At 38.1% G+C, this 12419-nt stretch overlaps 1 protein-coding gene across 1 annotated transcript in view; it reads left to right on the top strand.

The window, feature by feature from the left end:
• Positions 1-12419, top strand: part of LOC128071129 (ATP-binding cassette sub-family C member 4-like) — a gene marked incomplete at its 5' end in the record, with an annotated part of 175799 nt that overhangs the window by 147335 nt on the left and 16045 nt on the right. Inside the window, 1 exon segment of the mRNA XM_052664095.1 lies at positions 4020-4109. Within this exon segment, the coding sequence (XP_052520055.1) occupies positions 4020-4109 (90 nt within the window).

Here is a 12419-nt window from a genome sequence, read left to right as displayed (position 1 = left end):
TATCAAAGAAAAGAGAGAGAAAAAAAGAAAATGACAAGTGTTGGCAAGGATGTAGAGAAATTAGAACCCTTGTTCATTGCTGATAGAAATGTGAAATAATGCAACCACTATGGAAATCAACTTGTTGGTTGCTCTGAAAAGTTAATGATGGAATTATCATATGACCTAGCAATTCTACTTTATAGTATAAACCCAAAAGAATTGGAAGAAAGGTCTTGAAGAGATACTGGAACATGCATGTTATAGCAGTATTATTCTCAACAGCAAAAAGGTGGAGGCGCCCAAGTGTCCATTGAGAGATGAATCGACAAACAAAATGTGGTGCGCATACATACAGTAGAATATTACTCAGCCTTAATAAAGAAGAAAATTCTGACACATGCTATAGCACAGATGAACCTTGAAAAAATTAAGCTAAGTGAAATAAGTCATTTACAAAGGACAAATACTGTATGATTCTACTAATAGGAGTTACCTAGAATAGTAAATTCATGGATACAGGATATAGAATGGTAGGTACCAGGAGTGGCCAGGAGAGGGGAGTTGTTGTTTAATGGGTACAGAGTTTCAGTTCTTCAAGATGAAAGGAGATCTGCAGCTGGATGATGGTGATGGCTGTACAACAATGTGAAAGTATTTAACACCACTGAACTGTGCACTTAAAGTGGTTAATCTAGCAAATTTAGGTGTATTTTATCACAATTAAAAAATTTTTTTCCCAAAAGTATCCCTTTCAGGAAAAATGGATAGTCCCCATATTTAAAGATTTCCTGTGGCTATTAGATTTATTACTTGTGGTTACAATAGAAAATAAATGAGCTTAGATTCCCAAGTTTTATGTTTTGATGGTACTCATCTCTGAAATGGCCATGTGAGATTAGTTAGTAGAAATAAAGGGCATGTCTATAAAGTCCTTTCATATCTTTGGATACAAAGCTTTCGAAACATGCCCTGCATTCTTTTTAATGTTTCTTAATAGGAAAAAGTTGTATGCTTGTGTACATAAAATAACTCTGTAAATAAATAACATTAGATGATTCTTGGCTCTGCCAATAATATTTGGAAGCACATCTGAGCAAAGACTAAACATACCTTGACATCAGCATGTTGTAGTTCTCTTCTGTTGGTTTCTATCCTTCCTTTGAGCATGTTCTAGGTACTCTCTCCAGAGAGCATGTTTACAAATTAGTGCTAGCTTTGTATCCATGAAGATTCCAATTTATATGCCTTTGTCTCCAAGGTGCAGTGTTGGTTGATTAAAGAGAAATAATCTGGAGAGAGCTTGGAATGTGTAAAGATTCCCAGGAAGCCATTCAGGAGGCAGACAGGGCTAGAATGTTTGAGAGTGTAGACCAGGTGTCAGTGACCCGGAGTTTATTCCTGCTCTTCCTCATCAACTGTGGGGCCTTGATAATGTCACTTGGCTGCCAAGCTTCAACGTCCTCATTCTTAAACCCAGCCTGGAAATCATTGCCCCACAGATTTGTTGTGAAGATGTAACTTAGTGAGATAATGTTTGTTTCCATGTCTCATTCTTAGGAATGCTCAGTCATCAGGAACTGTTATTATTCATAAGAATCAGGGCACTGGCCTTTTGGGCATTATTTCTACTTAAGTAAGAGAGTAACACCTTCTGAAATGACTTTACTCTTTAATTTCTGTTTATGTGTTCATGGTCTTTGGTGATTTTCTTTATATTTATTGTCTAATAATAAAAACTTAATTGTTTACATAAATATGAATAGTAAAGCCAAGAAACAGAAAATGAAAGCAAACAAACAAACAAAAAAACACAATAGGAATTTTTGGGAAAGGCATAACAGAGAACTGTATATAACGTTTTCCACCAAGAGCAAGAAATCAGACTAAAATTTTTTTGTATTTTGACTTCTGGCTTTCCTCCCACTAGCTTCTTTCCTGACTATCACCTTGTACAAACTCTTTCCAATCCCTCACCAAGACCTCTAGCCTTTTTCTCAGCCCTCCCCACACTCTTGACTATTTTCTTTCTCTCTTTGAGGACAGGGCCTGTATCTCTCATTTCTGTTCAAGGGACTCAAGAATCTTCTCCAACACCACAATTCAAAAGCTTCAATTCTTCAGCTGTATTGTACTCATTATATATTTTCCCCATTTTTCCTACCATCCCACTTGAAAGGACTCCCCAAACCATAGCAAGAGTGAATAAGTATAGAACAAAGCCAGAAGATACTACTCCTCTTGCTCTGTCCCTCATTTGGAAATATCAATTTAGAAATGGGTTTATGCACTTATATGTCATGGGCTAATATGTTTTAGGAGAAGATACTCAAAATCTTATCCCTCCCCAACCAAGAGCCCTTTGTCTTTACAGTGTCTTGCTAGCTGCAGAGGTGGAGAAATTCTGTTAGTTTGGTTACTAGAATTTACTTGTCTAAGTGCAAATCTTACATTCCTCTCCCCTCCAAATGAGTAGGAAGCATCGATGCTTGTGTCTTAACACCCCAATGTAGGGAACTTAGGAAGCTGAGAGCAGACTTTGCGGGGGGTGAGTCCAGTGCTGTTTCTTTGAGTTGCCTCTCTTAGCTGAGCCAGGCCCACACCATCTTCCCTGGATCCCTGGTCCCTGTGATCCTGGAAGCAGCACAGAGCTTCCATGGTGGTCTCTCTTCCTCCCAGGCTCATCCCATCACTGCTTTGGAGGCATATGGGCCACTTAATCAACTTTGTGTGCATAAATCTCCCTTTATGTTTTTTTAATTATGGATTTGCTCAGAGATACCTCTTTTTTGGTGGCACACCCTGAGTTTTCTGTCTTCTTTTCTCTCTCACCAGACTTAAAACTGAGACCATATTAAAGGAAGGTTTGGAAGGCTTCCTGAGTATCATTCTTCCTCATGATTAGGGGAAAGAAATATCTGTCTTCATCTTTCCTCTCAGGCTTTTGTGAAGTGAGGAGGAAAGTCCAGCCCCAAGGCCAGGTGGGATTTGAATGTGGTGATTCGGAGAAGTTCCAGGCACTTGTGGAAGAGTCAGGTCTCCTCTTGTTCCCACATGAGTGCATTCCCTTGTCCTGTCCTCTTCACTGAAAGGAGCTTATTGGGCGCTTCACTGCTGCCCATATTCTTATGATCTGGCTTACTAGAGCCTTCCAGAAGAAAATGTAAATGGCTTACATGAGCTTATGTACAGGATTCTCTCTTGAACCTGAGGACTCATATATTTCTAGAGTGATTTGCTTATGGCTCCTCCTGAAGCAGATGAATAGGAAGAATGATTTAAAGTATCATGACACAGGTCACGGTGGGTTTCAGGTCCTCCTGGCCTTGCAGTTAGTAACGAGGTTCTGTGAGGCAGGTCTCCCTGACACACAGGTGAGAGAACGTGGGGACCAGCTGATGCCAAAATCAGAGATGATCTCTCCATGGACAGAGGTGCTGCAGACCCTAGGAGCTGACGTTCCCCTTACACATGTGGGGATGTTCATTTCACACATGTGGAGAGATTCCAGATCCTAGAAGACAGTCTGACCAGTGGGGAAAATAGCCTAGTTTATTCTTCAGTGCTAATGTGTAAATATTTAATGGTTTGCTTTGAGGCATAAACCTCTACTAATCATGCTGTTGGTATTTCCCAGTCATACCAGCATTGACAGTTAATTTATGTAGATCTTGATGTTAAGTTTCTCGTGTAATTATTTCCTCAGTTTGTGTGAGTGTTTAAGCAGATATTTATTGCCAGGGTAGTATTAAAAAAAAAAAAATCAAATCTTCCTTTGTCTTCAGTTTTTTCCTTAAGATGAAAACACTTTCAACACTTTCTTCTGTTAGTGTTCAGTAGTCCAGAAGATATTTTATAGCACATTATGTACAATGGAAAATTATTTTAGAGATACTGTTTTGTAAACATACGTTTTCAACTTTATTATGAATAATTAATGAATTTAGATGTTTTTGCATTTTAATTTTGACATTCTGTACACATTGGAATAAAACGAAAAAAGGTTAAGGTAATAACATTCACTATTTTGGGGTATTTAGGAACCTGCTTTATTCACTGGAACAATGAGGAAAAATCTGGATCCCTTTAATGAGCATATGGATAACGAACTGTGGAATGCCTTAGAAGAGGTAATTTATTAATAGTAACTTGTTAGCATCAGTATCTGTGTGTTTACATTTAGAGCATTGCAGATAATTAAGGGGAGCATATCAGTTTCACTGACTTCATTTACCTCCTAGGAAAACACTGATGACATGTGTGCACTTAAAAATGTGTGTATTACTTAGGAATATATCTACCTAAAGAAAGAAAAAACCTATATATAGAAAACTATAAAACACTGTTGAAAGAAATCAAAGAAGACACTAATAGATGGAGAAATATACTGTGTTCATGGATCAGAAGAATCAATATAGTGAAAATGAGTATACTACCCAAAGCAATCTATAGATTCAATGCAATCCCTATCAAGCTACCAATGAACGGTATTTTTCACAGAGCTAAAATAAATAATTTCACAATTTGTATGGAAATACAAAAAACCTCGAATAGCCAAAGCAATCTTGAGAAAGAAGAATGGAACTGGAGGAATCAACCTGCTTGACTTCAGGCTCTACTACAAAGCCACAGTCATCAAGACAGTATGGTAGTGGCACAAAGACAGAAATATAGATCAATGGAACAAAATAGAAAGCCCAGGGATAAATCTATGCACATATGGACACCTTATCTTTGACAACAGAGGCAAGAATATACAATGGAGAAAAGACAATCTCTTTAAGAAGTGGTGCTGGGAAAACTGGTCAACCACTTGTAAAAGAATGAAACTAGATCAATTTCTAACACCATACACAAAAGTAAACTCAAAATCGATTAAAGATCTAAACATAAGACCAGAAACTATAAAACTCCTAGAGGAGAACATAGGCAAAAACACTCTGACATAAATCACAGCAGGATCCTCTATGATCCACCCCCCAGAATACTGGAAATAAAAGCAAAAATAAACAAATGGGACCCAATTAAAATTAAAAACTCTGCACAACAAAGGAAACTATAAGCAAGGTGAAAATATAGCCTTCAGAATGGGAGAAAATAATTGCAAATGAAGCAACTGACAAAGAATTAATTTCAAAAATACACAAGCAACTTATGCAGCTCAATTCCAGAAAAATAAATGACCTAATAAAAAAAATGGGCCAAAAAACTAAACAGACATTTCTCCAAAGAAGACATACAGATGGCTAACAAACACATGAAAAGATGCTTAACATCACTCATTATCAGAGAAATGCAAATGAAAACCACAATGAGGTACCATTTCACGCCAGTCAGAATGACTGCTATCCAAAAGTCAACAAGCAATAAATGCTGGAGAGGGTGTGGAGAAAAGGGAACCCTCTTACACTGTTGGTGGGAATGCAAACTAGTACCACTATGGAGAACAGTGTGGAGAGTCCTTAAAAAACTGGAAATAGAACTGCCATATGATCCAGCAATCCCACTGCTGGGCATACACACCGAGGAAACCAGAACTGAAAGAGACACATGTACCCTAATGTTTATTGCAGCACTGTTTATAATAGCCAGGATGTGGAAGCAACCTTGATGTCCATCAGCAGATGAATGGATAAGAAAGCTGTGGTACATATACACAATGGAGTATTACTCTGCCATTAAAAAGAATACATTTGAATCAGTTCTAATGAGGTGGATGAAAAGAGCCTATTATACAGTGAAGTAAGCCAGAAAGAAAAACACCAATACAGTATACTAATGCATATATATGGAATTTAGAAAGATGATAACAATAACCCTGTATGCGAGATAGCAAAAGAGACACAGATGTATAGAACAGTCTTTTGGACTCTGTGGGAGAGGGCGAGGGTGGGATGATTTGGGAGAATGGCACTGAAACATGTATAATATCATATGTGAAATGAATCGCCAGTCCAGGTTCGATGCATGATACAGGATGCTCGGGGCTGGTGCACTGGGATGACCCTGAGGGATGGTATGGGGAGGGAGGAGGGAGGGGAGTTCAGGATGGGGAACATGTGTACACCCATGGTGGATTCATGTTGATGTATGGCAAAACCAATACACTATTGTAAAGTAATTAGCCTCCAATTAAAATAAATAAATTTATATTTAAAAAAAGAAAAAAAAGTATGTATTGATGATGATGAAAAATCAACAATATAATGTGACACGTCTTCATTTTATCTATTTCCCTAGAACCCTGAACAAACAGATACATTATCTTTTCCTAGAGTACTCAATTAGACGTTAAAACTCCGGGATCAAATTCTATTAGTGACCTAGTGAATTAATTCGGAGAAGGCAATGGCACCCAACTCCGATACTCTTGCTTGGAAAATCCCATGGATGGAGGAGCCTGGTGGGCTGCAGTCCATGGGGTCACTAAGAGTTGGACACGATTGAGTGACTTCACTTTCACTTTTCACTTTCATGCATTGGAGAAGGAAATGGCAACCCACTCCAGTGTTCTTGCCTGGAGAATCCCAGGGACGGGGGAGCCTGGTGGGCTGCCGTCTATGGGGTCACACAGAGTTGGACACGACTGAAGCGACTTAGCAGCAGTAGCAGCAGTGAATTAATTACTCCATTACACTCCAATATTCATTTTATTCCTCTGGTCTTCAGTTCAGTCGCTCAGTCGTGTCCGACTCTTTGCGACCCCATGAATCACAGAACTCCAGGCCTCCCTGTCCATCACCAACTCCTGCAGTTCACTCAGACTCACGTCCATCGAGTCAGTGATGCCATCAGCCATCTCATCCTCTGTCGTCCCCTTCTCCTCCTGCCCAGCATCAGAGTCTTTTCCAATGAGTCAACTCTTTGCATGAGGTGGCCAAAGTACTGGAGTTTCAGTTTCAGCATCATTCCCTCCAAATAAATCCCAGGGCTGATCTCCTTCAGAATGGACTGGTTGGATCTCCTTGCAGTTCAAGGGACTCTCAAGAGTCTTCTCCAACACCACAGTTCAAAAGCATCAATTCCTCTGGTCTTAGGAAACATCTATTAAGTGGAGACAATAGTAGTTTTTCCTTATTGACTAAAAAATATAAACAAGATCACACTAATAAAGTGTAGAAGTTCCATAGGAAAGTGTTTATAAAGGTAAATTATATAGTAGGAATTGATAATGATTATTTATTGGCAATTATATCATTTTAATGCTCTAGCATTAATGCAGATAACAGAACCCTGGAACATCTGCTCAGTTGTTATAGGAATAGGTTCATTTCTAGAGAATTTTCTGTTATTTGTGTCATGTTTTCCCTTGCCCCACTTCTTTGAATTTCCTCACCCTTGCATGAAAATAATTTTGACTATTAAGTTGCTGTCAGTTTGTATTTTAATACAAATTATTTTGTGTATTTGCACTCATTTTACAGATCAGTTCTACTGTTGGAAGAAACCCTAGACTTCTAAGCCATAGATAGACTTCTAATTTCTCCTAGGATCTAGCTCAGTCTTTTGCTTTTACAAAGTAAGAATGAGTATTCCTATGCATTAACGACGAAAGATCAGAAAGAGAAATTGAGAAAACAGTCTCATTTACCATTGCAACAAAAACAATAAAATACCTAGGAATAAACCTACCTAAGGAGGCAAAAGACTTGTACTCATAAAACTACAAGGTACTGATAAAAGAAATAAAAGATGATGCAAAACAGATGGAGGGATATACCATGTTCTTAGATTGGAAGAAACAATATTGTGAAAATGACTATACTACCCAAAGAATCTTCAGATTAAATACAATCCCCGTCAAATTACCAATGGCATTTTTCATAGAATTAGAGCGAAAAATTTTACAGTTTTAATGGAAACACAAAAGACCCCAAGTTGCTAAAGCAGTTTTAAGAAAGAAAAATGAGGCTTGAGAAATTAGGTTCCCTGACTTCATAATATATTACTGAGTTGGCCAAAAATTTGTTACATAAGATTTTATGGAAAAACTTAGATGAACTTTTTGACCAGTTCAATACAGATCTAGAGTAATCAAGATGGTGTGGCACTGGCACAAAAACAGAAATATAGATCAATGGAACAGGCTAGAGAGCCTAGAGATGAACTCACACACCTGTGGTCACCTATTCTGTGACAAATGAGGTGAGAATATATGATGGAGAAGAGGTGGTCTCTTTAGTAAGTGGTGCTGGGAAAACTGGACAGCTATGTTTAAAAGAAGAAAAGTAGAACACTCCCTAATACTGTATACAAAAATAAACTCAAAGTGGATTGAAAACCTAAATGTAAGACCAGATACTATAAGTCTCTTAGAGGAAAACACAGGGAAAACACTCTACATAAATAACTACTAAATGTTTGACTGATCTTTTGATTTCAGAGAAGTGTGGCATATTTTTAAAAATCTTTTTTTTTTGTTTGTTTTGTTGTTACACAAATCTGAGAGATTGATTGTTCATGTTGGTTTGAATTGGTATGTTTGTCATTTAGTGTCACCCTTTCATGGAAGCTCTGAAATCTGTAATATACAGATGAGCCTTGACTGTGAGCAGGCAGATTTGGAGGTATGACCATTTCCAGTCAGTAATTCTGGTTTCTGAAGGATATCACCACTGAGTCTTTATACATCTACCCTGCTTTTCAGCAACATGTGGGTTTTGTTTTCTTAAATTGGGTTGATTGCTTCACCTTCTCCTGCCTGTGCACCTCTGATTTCATTTAAGTCTGTGAGTCTTTTACAAATTCTGAAAGAGAAGAGGTGTGTAGAGCATTTAACCATTAAATATAAAGAACGATAGGATGATCCACTACTCTTGAATTCATAGGACAAATTTAACGGTGAAATTGGGACACATATTTAAAAAATAACTGGAAGTACTGGTAAATTATTTTTTCTATTTGTTTCCCAGATTTAGACCTTTTTGCACAGATTCTCAGATAGCATTACTCTAGAATTTTAGAATATATTTTTCCATGGACAGAGAAGCAATATTAATCTAAATTATAAAAATACTGAAGTGGTAGATAATACTAAGATCTACTTCTATTTAAACTACATTTGGAACTTTCTATAAAAAGAAAGAAATGTGAGTTTATTTCACAAAGTGAAGTATGTGGTTTCCATGTGATGCTTCTGGAATTAACCCTGTTAACTTTGGTGATATCACTTAGAGAAATCATCCCATCATTGTGTTTCTCTAGGAATTGATTCCTTATGACTGTTTTAAATAAAAACTTATGAAATCATTCATTGAAAAACATACAAATGTGATAAATAATTCATAGAGAATCTGGATAAAGGGATGATTTATCAGTCTAAGTTATTGTTGTTCAGTTGCTAAGTCACCTCTGACTCTATGTGACCTCATGGACTAAAGCACACCAGGCTTCCCTGTCCCTCACCATCTCCTGGAGTTTGCCCAAGTTCATGTCCATTGAATAGGTGATGTCATCCAGCCATCTCATCCTCCGTCTCCCTCTTCTCCTTCTGCCTTCAATCTTTCACAGCATCAGGGTCTTTTCCAATGAGTTTACAGCAGGTGGCCAAAATATTGGAGCTTCAGCTTCAACATCAGTCCTTCCAGAGAATATTCAGGGTTGATTTCCTTTAAGATTGACCAGTTTGATCCCTTGTTTTCCAAGGGACTCTCAATAGTGTTCTCCAGTACCACAGTTCAAAAGCATCAATTCTTCAGTGCTCTTTTATTGTCCAGCTCTCACATCTGTACATGACTACTGGAAAGACCATAGGTTTGATTATATGGACCTTTGTCAGCAAAGTGATATCTTTGCTTTTTAACGCATTGTCTAGTTTTGTCATAGCTTTCCTGCCAAGAAGCAATCATCTTCTAACTTCAAGGCTACTGTCACCATCTGTACGGATTTTAGAGCCCAAGAAGAGGAAGTCTGTCACTGCTTCTATCTTTTCCCCTTCCATTTGCCATGAAATGATGGGACAAGATGCCATGATCTTAGTTTTCTTAATGTTGAGTTTTAAGCCAGCTTTTTCACTCTCCTCCTTCACCCTCATCAAGAGGTATCACTAAATCAATGAAGTCAGTTTTTAAATGAACCAAAACCCTTAGTTATTAATTTGTAAATGATGCCTAACTGGATATGTGAACCCAAACTTACCGAGTTAACCTGAGAATGAGTAGGAGGAAACCACTAGTTTCCTCTATGAACTTCAATTAAAAGGAAAAGATGGCATAAAAAAATTTTAAGGTCCTCTAGTTCTGTTTCTTTCTTTTTCCATGGCAGAGGTGGACACGCAGAAGGAAGACAGTCCTATGGATGCTGCCTGTCTCATTTTTGTTATTTTCCTAAATATGCCTAAAATACATTTTTCATGTACTGAAAACTTCCAACTTACTGTAAACTGATAAAAGGTCATCAGAAATTAGTGCTATTGGGGTGCTAAAAAGCAAAGGCAGCTCCAAAAATATAACATGAGTAGTGCCTGAAGATGAAGCACTTTATCACTCAGAGGTTTAAAGGTCATAGTAGATAAAACTCTGGAAGTGAATCATTGACGTGTTGTTTCCATCAAAAAGCAAAAACAAAACACCTTAGATACTAAGATTTGGAATTAAGAGTATAGTATGGGGGTTTCCCCAGTTGCTGAGTGATGAAGAGTCTGCCTGCAATGGAGAGAAATGGGATTGATCCCTGAGTTGGGAAGATTCCCTGGAGGAGGAAATGGTAACCCACTCCAATATTCTTGCATGGGAAATCCCATGGACAGAGGAACCTGGCAGGCTACAGTCTGTAAGGTCCATGACTTAGCAACTAAACAATAACAGAAATGTCCTGTTGAAACTGGGAAGAAATTGTATAGTTAAATGTCTGACATTGATAGTGTCTCTTTTAGGACACAAATGTGTCTTATCACACAGGAAACAAAGATACAGAAACCTGGGCATCAGCAGCCTGTGCATCAGGAACCACATGGTTCAGTCCTTGCGGTGGAGACAGGTCACATGTCCATTTCCCGGGGCCTTGTGTTAGGTGAACTTCCTTTACTGCTGGCCCTGCTCTGGTAAAAGCTCTTCCCCATCTGTTGATTGCATTTCAGTGTCTCCTTCTGATCTACACCAGATTTTCTTCTTGAAAAGTAAGAAAGTTCCACAAAATGTGGAAACCACCTGACCTCTGTGTTCCCCTCCTGTGAGGGGCGTCAGTACCCACTACACAGAGCGCACACAGCGATGATGGAGGCAGGGCGCCTTAAAGTCCAGTGTATTATTCTTCAGTTTTTCTGTATTCTATTATTCTCCCAAGCTCAAAAACAATCTAAAGTATTCTATACTGAAATGTATAGTTTTTGAATAGTAGTTATTTGTTCTATTTTCCTTAAATTATAACTTTTTCAGAGCTTTCCTTTATTTAAAGTGTGATATGATATTTTGGAGCCAGTTAATTGTTATAAAAATATATCTTTTTAGAATTACACTTATAAGAAAACAGTGTTATATATAAATTAATTATCCATATGAATTTAGTTTCTAATTTATAGAAACAGATATGTCATGCAATTAGAGTACACTTATGCCTTCATTCACGTTGTTGATGTTTGTCACGTCTGACTCTTCTGCAACCCCATGAACTGTAGCCTGCCATGCTCCTCTGTCTATAGGATTTCTCAGTCAAGTATACTGGAGTAGGTTGCGATTTCCTTAGCCAGGGGATCTCACCCAGATCGAACCCAAGTCTCCTGTTTGGCAGGTGGATTCTTTACCACTGAGCCACCAGGGAAGCCCACCTTCATCCAGCCAACAAATGTCTACTAAGAGCTTGTTAGGCAATGCTGCAGATTCTGGGGCTGTCACAGTCATCAAGAGACAAAATGCCTGTCCTTCTGGAGCTGCAATTCTCCTGGAGAAGTTGAAAATCAAGCCAATCATATGTAACAAAATGTACATATGTAACAAAATCTCAGTGCTGATACGTGCAAAGGAGAAAAGTGAAGCAGAACTTGAGGAGGGGCGAGCTGATAGCATTATTAATAATGGGCAATATATATTGGTCTGTTACAAATTCTGCATGTACTGACTCATTTAATATTCTTAACAATGTTAGGAGGCACACACCTTTATAATTATGGTATTATAGTCTTAGAGTTTAGGAAGCTAAGATAGAGTAGGTTCAGGAACTTGCCCAGTTGGTACAGCTAGGCAAGACTTAATCCCCAGGCTGCCTGCTTCAAGTCTCCAATTTATTTTTGTTTGGCTTCAAGAAAAAAAAAAAAAAAAAAAGGTCAACAAAAGAACCTAAAATGCCGTACTTTGGTGCCGTCTCCAAAATGACAGAATGATCTCGGTTCATTTCCAAGGGAAACCATTCAGTATCACAGTAATCCAGGTCTATGCACCATCCCTAATCATAGAAAGTGAAGAGGAACTAAAGAACCTCTTGATCAAAGTGAAAGAGGGGTGTGA

This window comes from Budorcas taxicolor, unplaced genomic scaffold, assembly GCF_023091745.1.
Source record: "Budorcas taxicolor isolate Tak-1 unplaced genomic scaffold, Takin1.1 scaffold171, whole genome shotgun sequence".
NCBI lineage: Eukaryota > Metazoa > Chordata > Mammalia > Artiodactyla > Bovidae > Budorcas > Budorcas taxicolor.
Note: the sequence above shows the minus strand (reverse complement) of the source record. Positions and strands in the feature narration are given on the sequence as shown.